Source organism: Micrasema longulum, unplaced genomic scaffold, assembly GCF_059751315.1.
Source record: "Micrasema longulum isolate JH-2025_06_02 unplaced genomic scaffold, ASM5975131v1 h1tg000812l, whole genome shotgun sequence".
NCBI lineage: Eukaryota > Metazoa > Arthropoda > Insecta > Trichoptera > Brachycentridae > Micrasema > Micrasema longulum.
In genome coordinates this window covers 217,126-242,676 of record NW_028278004.1, presented here as the reverse complement: position 1 = coordinate 242,676, position 25,551 = coordinate 217,126, and the positions used below count along the sequence as shown (strand labels likewise).

General features: G+C 33.0%; 1 protein-coding gene across 1 annotated transcript; it reads left to right on the top strand.

Moving 5' to 3' along the window:
* The first annotated feature begins 2,168 nt into the window (after positions 1-2,168).
* LOC148278889 (tsukushi-like) lies at positions 2,169-23,952 on the top strand. Its single transcript, XM_088230736.1, has 10 exons — positions 2,169-2,458; positions 9,921-10,028; positions 11,376-11,516; positions 12,432-12,649; positions 13,185-13,382; positions 15,103-15,299; positions 17,251-17,458; positions 19,000-19,181; positions 21,699-21,832; positions 23,164-23,952. Exons 2-10 carry the CDS (start codon positions 9,941-9,943, stop codon positions 23,298-23,300), a joined length of 1,503 nt encoding a protein of 500 aa, XP_088086862.1. The 5' UTR covers positions 2,169-2,458; positions 9,921-9,940; the 3' UTR covers positions 23,301-23,952.
* The last annotated feature ends 1,599 nt before the right edge of the window (positions 23,953-25,551 follow it).

The following is a 25,551-nucleotide window of genomic DNA, read 5'->3' as shown; positions in this document are numbered from 1 at the left end:
ATATTTCTACACCTTTTTTATAGAATCAAAAGTTGACCAAAAATCTACACTATGAAGAGAGGAGAGTGAATAGGAAGGAAAGGAGGAGACAGGAAAACTCAAATTTTCAGGTAAAGACATTTCAATTTTGATTTAAATGACATTAGTGAGTAGATTATTCCACAATCGAGCAAGCTACTACTATGAAAGAGGAGTGATATTATAGATATAACTTTGATGGGGAAACATAAGAGTATAACTTCAATTTTGTCCATTTTGCGGTTTATATGTTCCTTGTGTATGCCTGCATCGATGGTATTAACAGTAAACTTATACGACTACTCAAAACTTAAATAAAGAACTTAGTGCATATTAAACTTTGGTTTTAATAAATTAAGTAAGCGCATTTGTTCCTCAAAATTTATAAAACATGTTCGTCCACTCCTGGAGTATGCCTATCAAATCTGGAGTCCCTATTTAAAAAAAGACATAGAGTTATTGGAGAAAGTCCAGAGAAGAGCAACTAAAATGGCAGTTTCTCTAAGGAATAAATCATACGAGGACCGCTTGAGGGAGCTCGGGTTAAGTTCACTGGAAGAGCGGAGGCAGCGTGGTGACTTGATCTTAACTGAGCAATATAATGTACCCAAGTTGAAATCCGCCATCTAGAGGTCATTCATTGAAACTCAACACTACCTCCTTCTCATCCAACTCGAGGAAGAACTTCCTGACAGACCGAGCTGTGGAGAAATGGAATGGCCTTCCCGAGAAAGTGATCGGTGCTAGTTCAGTGAATGTTAACTAGATGCACACAGCAATTTATAATGTTTAATAACCATGTACTTGTACACTTGATATACACGCATCAGCTTAATGGCTGCTAGTGTATTATTATTATTAATAATAAAAATGATAATTTGTGTCATATTTTCAGTGGCACAAATAGCACAAGGTGGTCTTAGTAATATGAGTAGACTCATTTATATCATTCATTGAGTGGTACAAATAGAATATGTTAGTTCTTGTAGTATAAGTTGATTCATTTATTTATTCATACAAAGATACATATTACAAAAAATAATAACGTATCCCTAAGTTGGGACACAACAAAATGGAAAGTGGAAGCATACATATTATTAAAGAATACCGAAATGAAAATTACATAAACGGCAATTTTAAGCAACAAATGGACCACACGATGATAGTATTAAACTAATTGTGGTCCCGTGGTTAGTGTTACGGACTCACGGATCAGAGATCTGAGGTTCGATCCTCACCCTAATCCAACTTGATTTCCATTTTCTAATTGTGAGTTTCTGATTTACAATTCGTTAAAAATGGCCACCAAAATTGAAATATTTGGGTTAGTGAAATCATCATCATCATTCCTTTTCCGTTGGTACACCAATCGCAGCGTATCTTGATCATTTTTGTGACATGAAGGTAAGGTTGATCAGTCTTACGCTTCAGTACCAGTCTAGGGAATGTCCGTATGAGAGGTACATTCATTTCCTAGTCTGTGTATACGCGGTATTGGTGAGTGGCAAAGATAGTTGATTTGAGAAGGGTGACAATAATATAGACTATGTTGTCTAGTTCTACATGTTGGTACATTAATATTTATTAAATCCAGGAGTTTGCAACAATCAAATTTAGAATTAATGATTTTATATAAAAAATACTAGGTCAGTTATTATCCTGCGATCCTCAAGGGTAGGTATTATTAAAAAAATTAACAAAGACAGGTAGTTAATTTGTTCTCTAGGAATATGCGGTTTGAAATTAATGAATCTTAAAAATTTTCCTTGGACTCTTTCAACATTGTTTATGTGAATTTTGTAAAAAGAGGACCATATAGTAGAGTTGTACTCTAATTGGCTTCTAACCAAGGATATATACAAGAGTTTCATTATTTTTACTGATTCAAAATCCTTTATGGTTCTAAGAATGAAACCCAAAGTTTTTATACTTTTAGAAGTAATGTGCGTGATGTGTCTTTTGAATCCAAGTTTTTTGTCAAATATAACTCCAAGATCTCGAATCTCTGTGACTTTTCGCAATTGGATATTGCTTATTCTTTTTCTAGACCCTTCAAAAACGTATACAAAGTCTTAATGTGTGTTTGTGCATAACATTGTTTTACATTGGCTGAATTTTTCACACACACTTCTAGGTACACATAATCAGTCAAATCACCAACACTTTAACACGGTTATCAACTATAATCTAACACAAATTTCTTCTATAAAACATTCATAAGTGTTTTTCCACCTGTAAAATACACGTCTGTGATATTTGCATCGTATTTAAAAACATCTGGTACATTTTGAAGTGTTTTTGATGTAAATTAATGCGTTACAAATTATGTTTGTAATGTACAAATTGCTTTACTAAAGTTACAGCGAGATGTGAGAAGGGTAAATTAAGTATCAAATAGTGACTTGTTCAAATATTGATTGGTGTATTAACATTTTTGCAGGTAAATGTGATAATTATTCATTCATTTATGATTTTATATGTTTACCTCTTATTAAAAAGGGATTAAAGTATGACTAATTGTGAAAAGAATTTGTGTATCTGGAAAGTATATATAATAGGGATGAAAATACAGAAAAATATGTTAAAAGGAGGGAGTGTCGAGAACAGGGTGACAAATCAAAATCAAACAGAATCCCAAAACTGTTTAATGCAACAATGGAATGAAAATGTACGATGATGTCTAAAATTACAAAGAGCGAAAATAATATATATGAATTTAAGAAGTGTTTACTGCAGTAATTTAGAAATGGGTAGTTTAATATATGTTTATTGTTTTGGTAACATTGAAAATGATTACGGCGCACCTTTGATTAATTTTAATAAAGAATCACTCCAAAAAAGGCGTCTTACATGTGATTTGATTTTTCTTTTCAAAATTCTAAATAATATGGTTTAAAATATATTGGTTTCCGTTGTCCTCTTCGCTACACCAGATTAAATTCTCCTTTTCATATACCAACTTGTAAAAACAACTATACCACGAATTCATTAATTAGACATACCTGTAGAAATTATAATGGACTCAGTGTTGATGTAGACATTTTTAACTGCACGTTGCATTTGTACAGAAAATTTCTTCATGGAGTCGATTATTTGGGATTGTTGCTGAATGTTGTGCTATGCACTCGTATATTATAAGCAAGGTAAAAAATAATGCAACTCCCATATAAAAAAAATGACATCACTAGTTCTCCAAAATCAACCAATACATAAAATATATACATATAATATATACATATATACACATATACATATATACATATAAAACATACACAAACATCTACATTACATGCGGTACATATACGAGGGCGGATTGAAAATGAAGCTACCTAAGTAGGTACTACTTCTTCGTTTGAGCTGAATCTTTTTCCTGCGAGCCATTTTTTCAAGTTTGGAAACAGGAAAAAGTCACTAGGAGCTAAATATTTTTACATTTGATGAAACTGAACTATGAAACTGAACTATCAAATGCACGCAGTATACATATTTATTTATTTTTTATATTAAAAAAAAAATAACTTTAATTTCTTAATTTTTTATTTTTTTTAAATTAATTCAGATAACAAATAGAAATACAATATTACAACTAAATACAATTTTTTACATTAAATTAAATACGTTTCCCATTACGTAAATTCATTCTTTATTTCAATTCTTAACTTTTAATTACTCTTACAAATTTTCTTCATTTTTAATATTATTTCCATTTGTAAATACTCACTACAAACTACAAACTTTAAAATATATTTTTTTACTTAAATTTTAATTTTTAAACAACTTTCTTTTTTTTTTCCTTCTCTTTTTTATACTTTCATAATTAACCTTACATATAATTGCTTTATAATATGGAAACTTCACTGGTCCATTAGAGTTAAGTCTAACTGTGTAAAATATTAAACTTTGTAACTGTACTGTATGTTTCCTAAATAAAAGAAAATAAAAAATAAAAAGTAAAAGAAATAAACAATTCTTGTGTACATAATGGGGAGTGACGTCTTAAAATAGTTTATTTTATTTTAATTATTAATATTTTTAGGATAACATACATAAATTAAATTGCAAAAAAAAATTATAAACTATATTTTAAATCAGTGTTATATATATATATATATATGATGATGATAATGATAATAATCAATCAATCTTATATTGACTTTTTCAATGTACAATAAAAAATTTAAAACTATAGAGTACACAAACATCACTCTGTCAGATTTAAAATTTACACTAAAAATGTATTATGTAACTTAGTAGACATTATAATAATAAATATGTACATCTCCCCTCCCCTCCTTATCCTCTCTTCAGGCATTTTTGTCCTTATCCCGCCCAATTTACAGTAACTTAATGTTATTAAAATAAATATTTAAAAAATCTTTGATTATTGAGTACATGAAAATAACATTTTTATATGTATAAATTGTGTGTATTTATTTGATATGTAATATATTTTCTTTACTAACTTTGTATACTATGTGGAAATCTGTTATTAGTTCTGAGTTTTTACACTATATCTGTTTGTTTACTAAAAATATGTATGTAGAACTGTTGATTTCCCAAATAAAATAAAATAAATAAATAAAACAATAAAATATCTGTCTAAAAATGGATCCAAATTAATAGATAATATTTAAACTCGTTTTATAATTCTTATCTAGTATAATCGCCGGTAAATTTTTTATTTTTTATACACATTTGTAACGTTTCTTGGAGAACACACCTCAGTTTATATCTAAAGATGGATTAATCATAGATAAACATAAATTATTCACCGATATTATAAATAATTTAGCGCTGAAATGCAGCAGTTTCCAAACTGTAAATTACTATGCCTTTTGATATATATTAAATAGACACATTCTCTTACCAGCCGCATTTTATGAAATAAATAAGAAATAATATGTTAAGCAAATACTTTTGAACTGCCTTAAGGCAACTGTAAAATAATTGTAAAATGATATTACAAATCCAAACAGAGATATTTGATGCATCAAGTTTATATTTCTGCGTAATTCGTTCCAATATCTACACTCAATGCCATCATCATTCCCTTTCCATACCAAATTATGCATAGGGCACTGTATCGGTACACCAATTGCAGCGTATCTTGATAATTTTTGTTACATAAAGGTAAGATAATCAGTCTTACGCTTCAGGTACCAGTCCAGAGACTATGAAACATCCTAGTGTAAAAACACCCTTTAAAATAAATATTTCATATCACCCATTTCGGGAATCAAAGTCGAGACCATGGTAGGCAAACACGCTGACCATTACACCACAGGGCCGACTTGCCATCAGAGTGATTAATTATGTGAATTATACTACAACAAAAAATGTTAAAAATATAAATAATTATTTATATTTTTTACGTTTTCCAAACACAATATATGAAAAATGAATCTGTTCTGCATTTTACATCTGCAGTGTAATTTAAGTCAATTTTTTTGAGAAATTACCATTTGGCAATAAAGTTGGCGAAACTTACATTTTATATTATGTACAAAAAGTTAAATAAATGAAAAAAAAATTTTGATGCTCGGTGTCTGTCTAAGAGACAGAATAAGAAATGAAGAAATTAGGCGCCGAACCGGAGTCGTAGTTATCATGGAATTGTACAGAATAATTACAATGACAAGACAAAATGATGACACTGTCGACACCCAGAATAATAAAGTGGAGGCCACGAGCAAACGAAAGAGGTGTTGGAAGGCCACAAAAAAGAAGGGGCGACGACATTGCCTTCAAGCTGGTCGAGCATAGATGAAAAAAGTTTTGGGGACAGATAGGAGTTGTAACGTTTGGAAAAGGTCTTTATCCAGCAGTGGAGAGAACAAGGCCGAAGAAGAAACTATTTATTTATTAATTTATACATGCATTTTTACAAAATGGCACAAAAAAACACTGGCAAATTCTGCTTGTACTAGGAGTAGACTCAGTATATGAAGGGTCGGCAAGCCAGAAATATTAGTATGCCTAATGTTGCAATCGGTTGCTATATGGGCAAATGCCTGTTCTAAGAAACCGATTTACTGCGGCAAATATGGTTAAGGCTGAGAAAGATATCGAAAGGAGGGTGAGCGCCGGGAACAGGGTGAACGGTGCAATCAAATCTACTTTGGCAAACAAATGTTTATCGCAGGAGGCTAAACTAGCAGTTCACAACGGAGTTCTAGTGCCAACTCTAATGTATGGGAGCGAAGTATGGAATTGGAAAAATGATGATGAAAGTAGGTTGAATGCTGTCGAAATGCGATCCCTCAGGCGAATGTGTGGTAAAACGATGTATGATAGGTGCACAAATGTCGAGATCCGTGAAGTGTGTAAGGCTGAGACATGCATTATTGACAGAATCAAGGGGTGCTGCGTTGGTTTGAACATGTAGAGCGAATGGACAGCGAAAGAACAGCTAAAAGGATCCACGATGCGAATGTTGATGGATGCAGAAAACGAGGAAGGCCGAGAAAGACATGGCACGATCAAGTCCATCAAATACTTGAAGATGGACATGTCAAAAGTAGGAATAATCGGCGTGCGTGCATGGGAAGATGTATGAATGTAGAGGAAGCGAGGTCTGTATGCCAAGATAGAGTGTTATGGTGTTCTATCCTCTCTGCCTACCCCTACGGAGAAACGGCGTGAAGGTTTGTTTGTTATATTGAAGAAATAGAAAAACAGTTATAGCCCAAAAGAGCAGAAAAAAAAGTACAGCTTACGTTAATGTAAAAATAAAATATAGTAATATTAATATATGTACTATGCGTCTCCCATTGCAATAGTCCGCGCCTCTTAGTTTAGAAAGCACTGCTGTAATGGAAGTACATTGGAAGTCCAAATAATCTATTTATCAGGGGTTTACTCATAAATGATTAATATTCAGTTTGATAAATTTATTTCCTGAATTCTCAAAATATTGCAATGTCCAATCATTAAATGCTTTTTTTTTAAATATTCATTCATCATCATCATAATCGGCCCATGTTAGTCCACAACACTTCCCCCGTCTCCTTCACTCCTCCTGGTTTTGTGCCGTCCTCAACCACTGTCTGAAAACCAAAACCAGTAAACCTTCGAATATCATCTGACCATAGGGTTACCAGACGTCCTTTATTTTAAAGGACGTCCTTTTTTTCAGACTCAAAAATGGATCTGGTCCCTTATTTTGAAATCGAGAATAAAGGACAGTACTTCTTCTTTTACTTTGGAAAAATGACAGCATACAGACGCCAAATAATCTATATTACCTTCTTCTATACTACCATCCATTCCTTGTCTACAAAAATTTGGACAAACTCAAGGTATTGTTGATAAATCCACCTGGTCCATGAAGACGTATAGAAATTGAAAAAATAACATTTTCAGGCGTTGCCTAGTATGCAGGTGAAATAATTCAATTAGATGAATCTCACCCGCATAAATAAAGGTTTTAGCTCATTAACTTCACAAACATCAACAGTTGAAAGAATGGAAGGAATATAGATGTTCAAATATGGGCAGAATGGTGAATGTTACACAGTGTGTAAAGTGGCCACTTAAACCAGCCATTGACAGGTCATAAGTCCTGTAGATGCCTAGACTTCTATATTACCTTCTCTTAAATGTTCTTCATCTCTGTTGTAATATGTTGTAATAATATTATGTTTGAAATGTGTCGGCGCTGCGGTTAAAAATAAAAAATATTACACGTCGGATATTTTGGAAGAAGCTGTGCGTCAACTTGAAGGCACAAATGTTCTTATGTGCGATGTATACAGAATTATGGATAGTTTGAAACGAAAGATATACCAACGAATTGAAGATGCCTTTTTTGTCTACTACTCGAGCTGAAAAATACACTGCTATATTTTTAGAGTGGTATCAAAATGTGCTGGCACACCTTGAATGGCGATTCGATTCGATTCAATTCGAAATATTGAAAAACTAAGTTAGTACTTTTTGTTGACCTAATTAACAATTGCTATTTGTTGCGTATTAAAATTGATATTTATTGTTATTAATGTTGCTACTGAAACCATAAAAGAAAGTAAATTGAAAAAGCCAAAATGGCCTTTTTTTTCATCCTTGGTCCTTTATTTTATCGTATCAAATCCACTAAATCACACAACGAGAGCTGGCAACCCTATCTGACCATCTCATGATGGGTGTCTTTGGAGCCTTGTATTCTTTGGTCTCCACTAAGGAACTTACCTTGCCCTCCTATCATCAGACATTCCAGCGATATGACCTGCCCATTTGTACTTCAATCAATCAATCCATTCCCAATCCTTTCTGTCTCATAATATTATTTCGAGCATAATTTGTTCCATATGAGAACTTTGCAACTTATAAGAATAATGCTTGGTCAGGGCATGGTTTCCACACTGTATTTTAGGATGGTGTTACAAAATCAGTGTCGCCAGGGATACTAAACCAGCGAAGCAGAAAGAAGGATAGGTCTCGCATGGGTGGTGTTTGGTAAATTAAATTCCACATTTCAATATTCCATTCCAGCCTCCCTAAATACCATATCCGATCTGTCTTAACTAATAATTCATTATCATGAAATTAAAGTGTAAAATATGAAAAGTGTGATCAACCACTTTTTAGCGGTTTGTTAATGAGTGATTTTCGAGAGTTTACAACCAGCGTAGGAATTACTGGAGCAATTTTTTATGTCTATTTTTTCTTTATTTGGATAACCAACAGCTATATTTATATTACATATAAAACAAAGCAAATTACAAATAAGCCAATTACAGGTCTTCACAAGTAGCATCACAGTAAGTTAAAAAATATTCTCGAACATAAAATGAACAGTAATCTAATGTAAATCAAAAAGAAAAGAAAAAACACTACAAATTATTTGGAAAGCAAACGCCGCACGTCATTATGATTGTTCGCAAATAAATCTATGTTTAATGATTTTGTTAGTACATTAAAACTATTAAAAGTTTGCCGTGAATATGAAATTTTGCCTATAATTAGTTGAAACAAGAGGTATATGAAGAAGATGGTTATTCCTTGGAACTTTGGAAGGAACATTAATAGAGAGTTTGCATAGTAGTTCAGGACAGTCAATTGAACCAGAGGCAATTTTTAGTAGATAAATTATATCAGCTATTTCAATAAGTGATGTTTTTTACATATTTGAATATATTGATCGGATTTAAACTCGAGTTTCAACCGGAAACACATGTACTAAACGAATTTCTTTTGAATATTTTCAATGCGTGATATCTGCACATTGTGCATAGGATTCCATATTTGTGATGCATATTCAAAGTTGCTTCGCACCAATGTGCAGTAAAGGATTTTGAGTGTCTTTGCCATGGTGAACGGCATAGAGCTACGCATGACAAAGCCAAAACATGATGCGTGCTGTTTGGAACCTAAGTCTAAACTCAGTCAAAATGAAACACCGATTAATTAACTCTCGTAAAATGCCAATATATGGGTGTGAATTTTAACGCCTTACCAAAACTAAACTTCTGAGAGTAAGTGCTTGAGGAGACTATTAGACATTCAGTGGTTCGATTTCATGATGAACATCGAACCGAGAATGGATGCAGCAGCCTCCGATAATGAGCGTTTTGAGGATACGGTGGTGGACTTGGTTTGGACAAGTGCCGCGCATGCCTCAGGAGAACCTAAACTCGAGTTGCCTCTTGGCTTCCACCAACCTGGAAGGCAGTCAATGACGATCTTTCAGCTTTATTCGACGGAACTAAGGGACGCGGAATTGACGTGGGAGGAGGCGAGTGCTGGCTGGCAATAGAGTCTCCTCGAGGCGTCGGTGATGTCTGCATGCTCCACCTAGAAGCAGACGTGGAAAATAAAAAAAAGGAGGAAGATTATTTTTAGCGTAAAAAAGGTTGTGAGTAAATTATTGGGACATAGATTTTAACAATTCTTTTATTTTTCAGGATTTTACAGAGCTTAAAAAATGGATAAAAATAAATTGGCAATAATTTTCTGCATTTTCTTGGGACTTGCCTTTGGACAAACTGCTGAAAAATCACCAGCAAAAACAGGTAAGTTTTTTTTATATCGTGTCTGGACGGATTAAAAATACAGTTCTGTGTATGAAATAGAACCTGAATCCTAGACGAGTCCTTTCAACTCGATGGTTACTTTCAGCTAAAAATTTTGAATAAGGAAATCGAGTGGATAATTCAGCCTCATAGTGTAGTGGTTGGTGCGTTTGCCTACCATATTCGGAGGACCCGGGTTCAATTCCTGGGAGGGTTGACATGAAATATTGATGACGAAATGCATGTTCCTGGACTGGCACCTAGAGCGTAAGGCTGATCACATAGCAACCTCCGTGGTGTAATGGCTAAGATACTTGACTAACACACGGAAGGCTTCTGGTTCGATGAGATAACATTTTTTTTTTTTTAAACTATTATTTAAGGCATAATATAACACAGATTTTTAGAAAAATTAAAATGCTTTTATTTTTTTTAAAAACCTTCCTGTTCAATTCTCAGTCTTTATACGAGTCTTAAGTCTTTATACCAGTCGGCCTCGTGGTGTAATGGTCAACGCGTTTTCCTGCCACGCAAAGAGGTTTCGGGTTTGATTCCTGACATGGTTCATGTGAAATATTCATTTAAAAGGGTGGTTTCACACTAGAATATTTCATAGTCCCCTGACTGGTACCTGAAGCGTAAGAATGATCATTTTACCTTCATGTAACAAAAATGATCAAGATACGCTGCGATTGGTGTACCAATGCAGTGCCCTATGCACCATTAGGTGCGGAAAGGGAATTATGAAGATTATACGAGTAGAACAATGAACCAAAGTTTAGTCTAAATTACAAGAGGCGTAATTTGCCTGTCAAAAAGTTATTAATTATATTTTGAAAAATAGAAGAACTTAGAAAATCACTGTTTTTTTCCGATGTTTATTTTTTTAAATGGCACGATTTTGTAAAAACAACATTTTAAAATGGCAAAATTGTATGATTTTTTTTTATATCAGACTACAGCCTTAATGGCCTTAGCCTGCTCCACAAATGTATTGCTTTTGTTATGTTTTTGTTCTTTCATTGTGCATTTTGTAATATAAATATTATAATAATTAATTATAAACATAAATACGTAGTGTTTGAAACTGTCTGAACATTTTGTTAATTATTTCTGTTTATTAAGTTAGTCTTCTTTGTTTATTTGCAAATGTAAAAATATTTTTAAAAAAGTAAACTGTTAAGTGTCCTCGGCACGGGTAATCCCAGTGAGGCCACATTATTTTTATTATTAATCATAGTTTATAATGGAAAAAATATGAATAAATAAAATAAATGTAAAGTTTCGTAACTAGACCTTGTAAATAACAACAGAAAAATCTAATTATTGATGAATGAAATCTTTCAGTGGCTGCGCCCAGCGGAAACACAACGGCTCCTCCCGTAGTTCCGACTGACGTTATATGCAAGACTTGTGATTGTAACAAATCCATCGTCAACTGTCAGGATAAAGGCATTGACAAATTCTTCACGATTGCAGATTGGACAGGTATGAATGAGAAAACAAGCAGTATAGCGAAATAATTCTAGATTTCAATTACAATTTATTTATTTTATAGACATTTATGTACATTACAAAATATTTCAATGCATACATAACACGAAAAAATTAATGCAAAAATTCAAATATACCAAGATGGTAAAATAAAAATATCCAGCAATTATAGAGAAAGAATGCTATCCTCTCTAAACTTTTTTTCACTAATATGAAAGATGTCGATATTCGAAGAGATACGGTTGAGTAAAGATATTGCTCTTCCTACTGGCATTACCATCGGCAGCAGGAAGATAAAACAGCTTAAGCTGTCTATGTCTAAGGTAGTCATTAGGAACATAAAGACAAATACTCTCCATTACACCTATGTTGATCGCAATACCACGGATTAATCGGAAAAAATACATAAGCAAGCATGCATTTCTTCTTTTCTCTAAACTATTGTAGCCAAGCATTTCCAGTATGGAGTCAGACGGGTACAACCACGGATAGCATCCGCATTTCCTTAAGTAAAGATACCTCAGAAATTTCTTCTGAACCATCTCCAGTATAAGAGAGTACTATCAGAGATCCACACTCAAGTCTGCTTCGCATCAATGAGTTATAAAGAAGCCTTAGAACACGAGTATTCAAGAACACCTTAGCTGTTCGAAGAACAAATCCCAACATTTTGCGCGCACTGTCACAGACAGTCCCTATGCGAGTATGAAATTTCAATGTGAAATCCTTCTTCGAATGTGTGGTGGAGCGATTCCGATGATTGGATATATCGGTGTTGGCTTGAGGCTTGTACTAAGTTATTCGTCTCAACTGAACACAAAACTTTTTCCCATGGAGTTGGGACCTGTGTCACAATCAATGTTAACAAAACAATTGTCTGTGAATGAATATTTGAAATGAAAATTGCAGGTTTGGTGAGCATAAAGCCAACCCACTTGGACATGAGCCTTAACAAGTTCACTGAAATAACTCCTTTTGCCGAGCTTCCGATAACTGCCCTGGATTTGTCACATGGAGCTATCGCCGCAATACAGAAAGGGAGCTTCAGGATGCTGCAGAGTATGGTCCGATTGGACCTAAGCCACAATAACATCAGCGCGGACGCTTTGAATCCGGATGTTTTCGAGGTAAGTTTTAACTCTTAAAGAACTGCTGAAAAACCACTCTGGAGACAATACATTTTTGATACAAATATTTAAATAAAAAATATAGACACTTTTTAAATTGAATTATTTTAATATTTAAAGCATTAACTTTGTGGTCAAACATTTTCCTAAATTTAATATATAAAAAATTAAATAGTTTTTAGGGTCTAAATAAAATACTTAAACTCATTAAAATAGCATTATATAAACTCATTAGTTGACCCGAATTTTTTTTGATAATGATCCTTAAGATAAAAATAACTTTGTTTAATTTACTTTCATATAATTTTGAATTATCTATCCTTACCTCTGTTTTGTATAAATACATTTATTTATTTGACACTTTATATACATACGCAATAAATATACATATAAGGGCGGGCATATTGCCTTAAAGCAATTTCTTCCTACCTACCCAGACCGTTCAGTTTGAGAAAATTATAAATACATGGACATATTGAATCTTACGTCGTGATAATAAATGTATTCCTCTTTCATTGATTTTTCATATTCTTAGGGTCTGTATATGCCCGAGGAGTACCTGCCCTTGAGGGCCATGCGCGTGCTTAAGTTATCCTACAACTCCCTTCACTCCTTGCACCAAGACGTGTTTGAGCACATGCCGCTGTTGGAAGAACTGCGACTCGATGGAAACCCACTCACAGTGCTAGACCATGTCACTGTAGTGGCCATCTCCAGCCTGGGTCAATTGAAGGTACGTAATATAAAATTATTTGCAACAATTTTAATTTATTTGACATAATCAGTGCTGTATATTTTCTCAATTTCTACTTTTCTCTTTTTGGTCTCACATAAATTCTATTATTAAAAAAGCTTACTAAATGCTGGGCTTCATTTCAAGAATTTCCAAACCCTTTAGAAAACCAAGCACTTTGAAAACTTTATACATTACTTTTGTACACAGTAACTTGGAGTTTGCATCCGTTGTGTGGAGCCCACAATACATAATAAACATAGAAAGGATTGAAAGTGTTCAACGGAAAAATTTTAAATACCTAGGTAATAATCTAGATTATAAAAAACAATAAAACGCTTCGCACTTACAGCAAATCTGCCAAACAATATGGATATTTTACCCTTGAAAATAGACGCACTATATCTTAATTATGCTATTTATATGAGTTATGAAATAATAAAGTAGACTCTTTTAACCTACTCTCCAAAATTAATCTGAATGCCCCCTTTCGCGCGACAAGAAATAAGTATTTACTCCATCTGCCAGTCTGTAGCACTAACTATGCACAACACTCTTTCCTCTATTGTTCTTGCTCTAACTATAATGCTTTTTTTTCATCTATAGATATTTTTAACACGCCCCTTTACTTATTTAAAAATAAATTAGGACTCATTTTTTTTGGCTGCGATACGATCCCACTTGCTATTTAATGATGCTCACACTTACACACACCTGGACACTTACTCCTACACAAATACACACAAACACATCACTACACTTACTCTCATACAAATACACATAAACACACCCTTTTGTTGTACCACAATTTAATATGGATGATTTTATTTAGAAACTTCGCTGGTCTGTCTTTAAACCATATTTTTTTAATGTTATTATATCATTATCAACTGTTTGTTTCTGTAAAATAAACAAATAAATAGATACTCTAAATGAGGAAGTTCAGTGGTTCTTTTATAAAAAAAATTGATAGATTATCAAACTATGTTAAAACCATATTTATGTATCGTATTATCAGCGCTATGATTTTTAAAAGGTCACAAATTCTCTTCAGTGAGGTCTGCTGATTGGTGAATTCATTTCACTCATCAATTATGATATTGTGTTTGAATTGTAAAAATTAACCAACGAACACCATTCGAGTGTTAGTAATTTCAGCTTACCAACTATTCTCCTGGGTGAATCTGTGAGAGATCTCGTAAAATGGTATGCATTTTTCTTCTTCTCCTTAACCTTCTCTTAAATGTTCTTCATCTCTGTTGTAATATGTTAATATAAATAGCTCCCTAGGGATTTGAATCCAGTCCTTGTCTGCAAAAATTTGGACAAACTCAAAATATTGTTTATTATTTTATTGGTTGGTTGGAAGAAATTGCCATTTGGCAATAAGCCCGCCAATATACAAATAACATTATGTACAAAAAGTTAAATAAAAAAAAATTAAAAAATCTCCACCAAAAAGGAAAAATTAGTCATTGATGCCAAAATAAACTATACATAAAAACCTACCTACCTAAATAATAGCGTAATTCAAAACCGTCTCTAAATCTTGCAAAAACAGATTTCAATGATACTACTTGACGCTGCAAACTTAGCATTCTCCATTGAGTTGGAATATATTGGATAATATATTGGAAATCTCACAATTCTTTTTCCAAAGTTTTTCGCAAATTTCTCAGTCTCTTCTAAGTTTTCTTCTAATAATAATGTCTCATTTCAGATACTGGACCTCAGTAACTGTCAACTAAAGGACCTTCCGGAAACTTCTCTCCACTCTCCGAGGAAGCTGGAATGGCTGGACCTGTCGGGGAACGCTTTTACTGTTGTTCCGTCAGCTCTGGAGGATGCCGTCACTCTCAAATATCTTTCCCTTTCGAAGAATCCAATTAAATACATTGAGAAAAATACTAATAGCAAGTAAGAATGAATTTTCGTTCTTTCTAACCAACCCTGCTTTTGAAGAATCTATCGAGTTGACCAAATATCTTCACATCTTCATTACATCTCTATACTTTCCATGTATGTACATACCATCTTTTGAGTGATTTTACGATAGTACTTAAAATATAGCTTGATTAGACTGACAATTGTCAGCAAAAGTGACGACATAACTTTGTAGTGACGTCTAAGGAGTGATTTATATTGACACACGAAAAATCATTCATATCTGGCAGGTTAATTTTATTTTCATTAATTTTTTTTTTGTTTTTTACAATAAACATAATAATAAAACAGAGTATTAAAAAAATAAAGCATAATTACATATCAATGAAATACATATTAATAGAAAAATAGTAAACAAAAAAATTCCACAAAGGCATGGCCTGTTCGTGGGTACACAAGAAAATGTAAATGAATTTTTGCTCCTATAGTAAATAATGGACAGTTATAATATTTTTGTATAACACAAGAAAGATAAAATAAAATATTCTGTAAAAGATAATGTTTTTTTAAATTTTTTATAGTAATTAAAAAAGGAAATAAAAATTAAAAAAAAAAAACACAAAAATATTCCTTATTATTAAAGGGCAACAAAATAAATCATAGAAAAAAAGAGTTCATATCTTTAGTTTGAATCCAGGAGAGTGCATGTTTTTAAAAGAAGGAAAATTTTGAAAGTTTGGAATCAATGAAATATTATCAGTAAAAAAAGAATAAAAAATTTTTGGGCCTATAAAATATGCATGTCTCTGTGCGAGCCTCGTTTTACAATGTGGTATTTCTAACACACAATTCCTTCTTTGACTTGATCTATTTGAAATACTTGTAAATAAATTTTGGTTCTTAAACATATATATTTAATACAATGCTTGACATATAATATAAATTCAACATAATTATATAAATTCAGCTTTAAAACTAAAAAAAAACTAAAATAAACCTAATTATTAACGACATTCTTACAAGGTTACATCATTTTGCAAAAACATTAGAGATGGGACAAATTAATCAATGTAAATTGATCGAATAAAAAAATAATTCATTTGATGTTGTTTGAGAAAAAGTATAAATGTCTTATTTTTGGTGAATAATTGTCTTAAACACACTATAATAGGCCTGTTTTTGCGTTTTTATATAAATTTTCGGAAACAGAGTTTCATGTTTGCATGAAAAAACTAATAAAATGTAAATAAATCTTAAATGTCAAAATGAAACAATCTAAAAAAAGGTTAAATTACGTTTTATCAACTATTTAAAATTAAAAGTGATATGTGATGTTATTTTATCGACTTTTTAGCTAAACTATTGTGTTATTATATATATTATCCCCTCATACCAGCACTTATGCTGATTGGGAATTTGTTTTTTTTTTTGTTTTTTTTTTTTTTTTTTTTTTTTTAAATTCTAAACAATTTTTTTAATTCCCGCCAAACTGCAAAAGCAGTTTTTTTGCAGGGATTTCTCTCTTTAAACATTTTTGTAACACAATATAATAATGTTTACATAAAATATTTTTTAAAAAATCTTAAAAATATCAATAAAATAAAAGTTTAAAAAAATTTAAATACAAGTAAATCAAGTCTTTTTTGATAACGAAATATATAAAAAATAATAAACCAACACTTTTTAAAACACTGTTTTAAATTGTTTGGTTTCCCCATTTTTTTATAATTTTTTTTTTTTTACACACTAAACTTAGAATATAAGAATAAGATTTTTGAAACCAATTTTACTTTGTTTTTATTCATATCACTATTCTTTATTGCGTCCGGGTTTCGTTGTTGCTTCAATTTCAAATAAAAAGATGGGAGTACATTGTTCAAATATTCTAAATTCTCTCATGAGCGTTGCCCACCTACGTGAGTACGTTCGATTCGACATCGAACAAAGTCTTGATGAAAGCTAAATGAATCTCATTATGTTCCAGACCGTTCCCTCGAATGGCCAGTCTGGAGGTGCTCCACCTCAGCCACATGCCCAAGCTGGCGTCCGTCAAGGGCCGCGCCATGGCGGGCCTGGAGAAGCTCGCAACGCTGCACATCAACTACAACCCGGCGCTCTCCTTCATCGACCCCGAGGCCTTCCAGAGGAAGGATTCCGAGGGAGAGGGGATAGACTGGCCGCCGATTACAGAGGTTCCCGTTTAAACATTCAATTGATGTTATTAAATTTATGTAAAAAAATCACGATGGAGGCAACGAAAGCCGTAGAGAGAAATTCAAATTTTTTAAAAGAGTAACTTGTTTAAATAGGTGCGAAGGTTTTCACGGTCACTGTTATCAATATTATGTATCTTTCTTGGGTGATACCGTGTATGTTGGATTTGATCCAACGTTTCGGCTACCATTGCAGGAGCCATCTTCAGGGAAAACTGTGTGTTTTATAGAGAAATGTATGTGTTTATGTACTAGTAATTTGTACCGTGTCACAGTCAGCAGTAGGCACATTTCTAGTTTTGTAGGAAAGAATAATTATGTTTATGTACTAGTAATTTGTACTGTGTCGCAGCCGGCATTAGGCACATTTCTATTCGTTTTTGTCATATGTAGTGCTGGGAACTGTATTAGTAACTTGTTTTAACTGATTTTTAGTATGAGCGAAACTTCTGAGTAATAATTTGCTCCCACTTATAGAGATGCTCTTTCTCTTCATTGCAGAGAGAAATGGCATTCCGAATTTTTAACATATTACAACAGAGATGAAGAACACTTTAGAGAAGGTAATATAGAAGTCTAGGCATTTACAGGGCTTATGACCTGTCATTGGCTGGTTTAAGTGGCCATTTTACACACTGTGTAACATTCACCATTCTGCCTATGTTTGAACATCCACATTTCCTCAACTTTTCCATCTGTTAACTTTTGTGAAGTAAAAGAGCTGAAACAAGTGAGATTCATCCGGCTGAACCAATTCACCTACTAAGCAACACCTGAAAACAATCTTCCCATTTTTATACTTCTTCTTTTACCAGGTAGTTAATTCAACAATGTTTTGAGTATGTCCAAATGCTTGCAGACTGGCTGGATTTTCTCCCTAGAGAGTTGTTCATATTTAAATTTGTTGCAACACTCAAACCAGCCAATGACAGGTCATAAGCCCTGTAAATGCCTAGACTCCCATATTCTCTTCTCAAAAGTGTTTTCCCTCTCTTTTCTCTGTTATTGGCTGGTTTAAGTGGCCACTTTACACACTGTGTAACATTCACCATTCTGCCCATGTTTGCTCTTTTACTTCACAAAAGTCAACCGATGGAAAAGTTGAGGAAATGTGGATGCTCAAACATGGGCAGAATGGTGAATGTTACACAGTGTGTAAAGTGGCCACTTAAACCAGCCAATGACAGGTCATAAGCCCTGCAAATGCCTAGACTTCCATATTCCCATCTCTGTTGAAATAAATTTAAATATGAATAACTCCCTAGGGAGGAAATCCAGCCAGTCTGCAAGCATTTGGACATACTCAAACATTGTTGAATTAAAAATTGAAATCACAATAACTAGAGCAGGCTAAACAATTAGTATTAAAGAGATCATCATAGATATTCTTTATAAATTCACAAATGTAAATAAACATCCAAATCTTTAAGGAATTAAAACTCATACTCATGTACATAAATGTACATCTACAAAAAAAATTAAATGTATGCAAACGCCTTTATCATATGTTTGTATTGCAGCTGTACATCGACCACAACAACTTGTCGGTGATCGACAGCTCCCTGGTCGGGCGCTGGGATCTGCTGAAGACCCTGGACATTCAAGAGAACCCGTATCTGTGTGACTGCAGTACGCAGTGGATGGTGGATACGCTGGCGGAGATCGTGCGCAGGACTACCTCCAACCTAACCTCCGACATAATGTAAGTTTTCATTGAGGTGTTTTTCTTCCATCATCTCGTTCAATTGCTGAGCGTCGCGGTCTTCGGGGATGTCAAACACAAGGTGTGCTGAGGAGTGGACGAGGTGTGCGGTTAGAACCTTTTTTCGAGATGTGTTGACCCTATGGACAACCTGGCCACGCCACACAGAGTTTATCATCGCCAGGCTGTCCACACTAACAAACTCAACACGCAAAAGTACATTCTAATCTAAAGTAATGGATAATGGACTTTGTCCGTAAATAAATAAATAAATAAATAAATAAAGTAATTTTAAAGAAACCCTTAACATTTAATACGGAAAGTCTATTTAAAATATTTAAGATTCATACAGTAGACACTCCTAATAAAATAAATTACATTATACAAATATATAAAAAAGAAAAAATAAAAGAATTTGAAATGAATAAGTCACTCAGATACCAACATAATATCAAAATTCCTAAATTCCATACAAGTCATGGTCAAAATAGCTTTGTCTTCAAAGGTGTAAAAAATTATAATAATCTTCCTAATGAACTAAAAACTATTAAAAATAATATATCAATAAATAAATTTAAAGTTAATCTAAAAAAATTTTTGAACTCGTGTTAAAACAACATTAAATTTTAATTAGCATGAATGTATTATCGTTTTATGTTTATTCTTTGTATATCCTATGTTTTTCTTTTTCTTTTCATGTACTCGTATTAAAATTATATAAACTCTTATAAATAAACAACTAAAACAGTGTAAGTCACTCTCCAAGCACAAGAGTTAGTCTCTTTTTTTGGAGAGTTACAGTGATAACATTCACTAGATGTGTAAAAGTAGTTATGTTTAGAATTTTACAAAAACTTGTACTTTTTATGAAATTTAAAATAAAAAATTTAAATCTCATATGCAGATAATATGAGGACGGTAGAATGTGCTTTGCTCAACTCGAGGTTGGTTTCTGAATACGACACAAATCAATAAAGTTTGTAAATATGTTTGTCGGCCTCGTGGTGTAATAGTCAGCGCGTAAGCCCGTCATGCAAGAGGTCTCAGGTTCGATTCCCGACATGGATGACATGAAATATTTATTTAAAAGGGTGTTTTCACACTAGAATATTTCATAGTACCTGGACTGGTACCCGAAGCGTAAGACTGATCATCTTACCTTCATGTAACAAAAATGATCGAGATACGCTGCGATTGGTGTACCAATGCAGTGCCCTATGCACCATTAGGTGCGGAAAGGGAATGATGATGAAATATGTTACGTATGTACTTACTATTAAGTATGATTTTAAGATTGAGAACGTAAGAAAGTACTCTAAATAATATATTATTATTTATATCTATTATATTATTTCTCTAAAATGCGACAAATGCAGGCCCATTTGACATTGCAGAACTACGCAAATAATGGTGACACGTATTCAAAAGGTCCATTTTTCGTATTATTTCTTCCAGTATTAGCTTTTATTTGCTAATTTCTGGTTTCTTATTTTCTCCGTAATGCGGCATCATCACTCGGGAGGAATTTAGGATTCAACCTACTCTACAAATAAAAGATTTTTAAAGATTCTCCCAGTGTTTATATAAACCCTTATAATGAATATTTTCATTCATTATTTTCGTTTCGAAAATAAGGTCTTTCGAAAACGATCGTTTCGTAAGTTGGTAATAAATTTTGTCACAGAAGTTCACGAGTAATGCATTCATTTTAATGTTGGTAATGCCACAGGCCACAGATAGAAATATAAGGAGAGTTTTCTATGCATATTATCTCAAGTCTCAAGCCCCCCTTACCCACTCCACACTCCAGTTCCAGGCACTGACAGATGAAAGTGAAAACGGATTACATCTTATATCTCGAATTTCTTTTGTTATTTTATGGTTTTCAATCTCTTCTAAATATTAATTCATTATGATAATGATAAATTGAATTATCAATTTATCATGAAAATTATAAATCACAACTCGTAATGTTTGATAAGTGACAGGACGCATAAATGTACGACAAACGACACAGAAAAAGGAAGCTATCTACAATGCTCTAAAAAATCCATAGACATTGATGAAAAAAAAAACGATGATGTCATAAAACATCCGAAGACGTCAACTTGATGACGTCATGAATCGTTTGTTTTTGGCACCATTCAATGACTAGAATTTAATCCTTTATATCTCCCTTATTTCTTAACAGATTTTAATAAGAATAGTACCGACCGGCTTGTGATTTTTCAGATAAATTTATTAGCTAATAAAAAAATTCCATGATAATTGCCCATTTGAGAGTGGTGTCGAAAAGTTTGAAAGAGTTGACCTTTTTTATTGATTATTAATTTTATGCAGGTGTCCGGTCTAAAATGTAACAAAAAAAAAATAATTATCTCTAGAGCCATTTTCGTAATACAATACCTCAAGGGCGCTTTACAAAGGGATTCACAAATATTAATTTTAATTCTAAAGATCAAAGAGTCGCTGTCTCCCTCCGCTGATATTTTGTGATTCTCATTATAATATTTTCAGCTGTCACGAACCAATAGAGATGAGAGGGAAGTCCCTGATTCACTTGGAAGACATCCACAGACACATGCGGTGTGTGGACCAGTACGGAGATCGGCCAGAAAGAGATGCTGCTATTCTTATAGGGACATTGATCGGTGAGTTATAAATATTTATGCCAGTGCTAAAAATTATTATTCCAATTATCATTGTTAACTCTCTCTTTCCGATGATGTGTGGCCAGTACACATTGCATCTAATAACTTTTATATCTCTGTAAATATAGTAAATACTGTGTTAGGATTTTCAGTATTCCTTTGTTATTTGAGAGATTTGAGATCTTAGATATAAGACAATTATATATATTTTTAGAATAATAATGTTTGTGAAAGCAAATTTTTCCCGGACCAGATACAATTAAATAAATTCGTAAAAAATTGGTTACTGGGTTTACGTAGAGAAAAATCGGAAAATTTAGCCAAAAACATTCTTAAATTATAAATGGTATAAATTAGTATTGTATAACTGAATAATACATTAACTAGTAGATAGTAATGTTATTGTTTATTTTGCATAAAAATGTCTGCCTTAAAACAGGTTGTACCTAGTTAGGCAGACTAGACATGATCCAGAGAAATCTCTTACCTAAGTGTGTATGTAGTAGATAATGAAATTGTTATTTTTGTTAATTATATATTTACGTATCGAATGAAATAATTTATTAAATAATAAATACTTATTGAGTACAAAAAGAGAGAGATAGAGTAATGTCACAGTGATGAAGTAAAAGAGTACCGAATATACGATTGTCTTAATCACTCTTTACGTCTCAATCTCGATGCTATTCACGCATGACACAGGCAAGCCTGCACGACTGCTGCAAAATGCTAGTTGCTCTCATTCGCTCTCGGAGCTCCATTAAGGGTAGTCTGTTTGCTCGCGCTGTGAGCGTTAGCAAATGGTTTTTTCACACCATTCAAGAGTTGACTCTTCCGTCTGTTGACTTTCGTGAAGGAAAAGAGCTAAAACCTTTATTGATGTGGGTGAGATTCACCTGGCTAAATCGAAAATACTTTTTAATTTTCATACTTCTTTACCAGCTAGTCGAATCAACAATATTCTGAGGGTTTTTAAATGTTTGTAGACAAGGTTGGATTTCACACCCTAGGGAGTTTGAGATTGAAATTTATCGCATTAGAGGGAAAACGTTAAAACGAAAAGGTAATAAAATAAATCAGCCAGATGAATCTCAGCTCTTTTACTTGGCAAAAGTCAACAGATGGCAGAGTGAAAGAACCATGGATGTTTAAACATAGGCAGAATGGAGAATTTTATCAGCCGATGACAGGTCATAAGCCTAGACTTCCATGTTTTCTCAAAAATGTTTTCCTTCTCAGCTCAGTTTGCAGCAGCAATTTTTTTTTTTAATAAGTCAATTTATATTGTTGAAATTTCTTCAGTATTGTTAACGGTATGTTATTTTTTCTAGGCGTTATGGTTACAATTCCTACAGTATTAGGACTACTCCTTCTCCACAAGAGAGGATACCTGGGGTGCACCGACGGGGGTCCAGCCGCATTCTCTAGAGCATTTTACAAGCGAGCGGGGACCGAAGAATTTATGTAAAACATTCAAACTTATCAATCATAAGGTCAAATCGTAAACATAGTTTCAATCACAGATCGCTGCCCCAGTTCTTGTATGTTCAATAGACCATTTTGCAAATTTTACAAGTGACATTTTTTGTTTTGTTTTTGACTCTCCCTTCCCAGTTATGTGTAGCAAGTACACATTGCATCTAATAATAATATTTCTATTGCCAATTTTTTAAACTTTCTTCATCGTAATTTATTGATGTAAAGACTTTATTCTTCCTAAACATGCGTCGAATGCATGTCACTGTTGAAAATTGACACAACCGAACATAAAATATATTTGAGCATGTCCAAATGTTAATGGTCAGACAGATCTAAATTTATTGAAACAGATATTAATATCATTTTTGACAAGGTGACGTGTAAGTCGGGCATTTACAGGGCTTCTACCTGTCATTGGCTGGTTTAAGTGGCCCTTTTACAGCCAACGACAGGTCATAAGCCGCGCGAATGCCTAGACTTATTGTGTAAACATTTATTTCTCTAAAACGTGTAGCGGCCACTTAAACCAGCCAACGGCAGGTCATATAGAGGATGAGATCTAGGCTTTTGTCTACAGACGTTTGGACAAACTCGAAATATTGTTAAAAGAACACTTTTACAATGTCTGATTTTTTTTATTTAAGAGAATATTAAAATTGTAAATATTATAATTATTTTAATATATGAAATAAAATTTTTACAAAAATTTAAGTATGTCTTTTATTCAACAAAATTTAAATGGCTTATGTTAACTGCTTCAGTAATGAATAAAAAATTATAATATATATATGAATTAAATTTATTTACTAAAAACGTTGTTTTCGGGAGTTAAATATGCCATTCGAAGCGTATAATTATGTTCTTTGAGAGGCAAATGTAGTTTTTTTTGTTTTTTTTTTTACTTATGTCCGAGCAATCAAAACTCTTTATTGCTCAAATGTTCGCCCTCTTCTAGAATATGCCTCCGTGGTCTAGTCTCCATTCTATGTGAATCGCATAAATCACATTGATTCAGTCCAACATCGCTCGCTTCAAAAAGAAGCGTGGATGCTTGGACTAGAGAGAGGTAACTATTCTTATACCAATATAGAGTCAATGTTAAATATTTCTAGTCTACAAAAACGTAGAACTAATACTGACTCCATATATATATTCGACATACTAAATGGTATAATCGATGTGCCATCATTACTGGGACTGGTAAAATTCCATATTCGGACTTGTAGGTAGAGAAACAACGAAGTACTGTTCATCGATCAGCATAGAACACACTATGGCCTTAATTCTCCAATGACCCGTCTTTGTCGTGTTGTTAACTCGAGACAAGATCTGGACTTTTTTGGTTTAAGTTTACAGCGATTTAAAAGAGCACTATATAAATAGTCAATGCTTTTAAAAATAAAAATAAATGTTTTTATCTCTTCTTATATTGTAATAAATTGTATAAATGGACATAATATTAATAAATAAATACCGTATTTGATTTTGATCTTACCAATGAATTTGTTTTATATCAGTGATTTCAGAGATTTTTTTTAAAAGAAAAAAGAGTAATACTACAGATCTTTTTTTTACTCAAATATTTAAATTTTCAGACCGTTTACTAAAAGTCGTAAATAACTTGTGCTTGAAAAATGGAAATCGAGTTGTGCTAGAGTGCGATTTGAACCTGAGACCTTTGGTTCGTGAGTCCACAACACTACCATAAGACCACAACACGGCTGTGGTCCTGTGGTAGGTAGCATTGCGATCATTTTGCTGTTTCTTTTACGTAATTGCATCGTCTTCAAGAACGCCATGGACTCGGGTTTATACAATTGAATCGGGTCGTGGTCCCGTGGCTAGTGTCTCGGACTCACAGCTCAAAGGTCTGTGGTTCAAATCCCCCTCGACCCCAACTCAATTCCCATTTTCTAATAGTGAGTTATTTACAACTCGTTGAAAATGCCCCTCATAATTAAATATTTGGGTCAATCATAAGAACGCAAATATTTAATTTGAATAAAAAATCATGTTTAACTTAAACCACTTTTAAATATAATTAGATGAAATTTGTCATTTTAGCACGCCATAGAGCTTTATTTATTTATTAAAGTAGAAAAACACAATGGTATATAGTAGACTTGGTGGGAGTAGAGGTGGGAGACAGGTGTTTATAATTTAATTTGATTCAGAGATCGTTTGAAAGAAGACAACTTGTTATCAAAGAAATCAAGACTGGTATGTTTGTTGGCAGACCT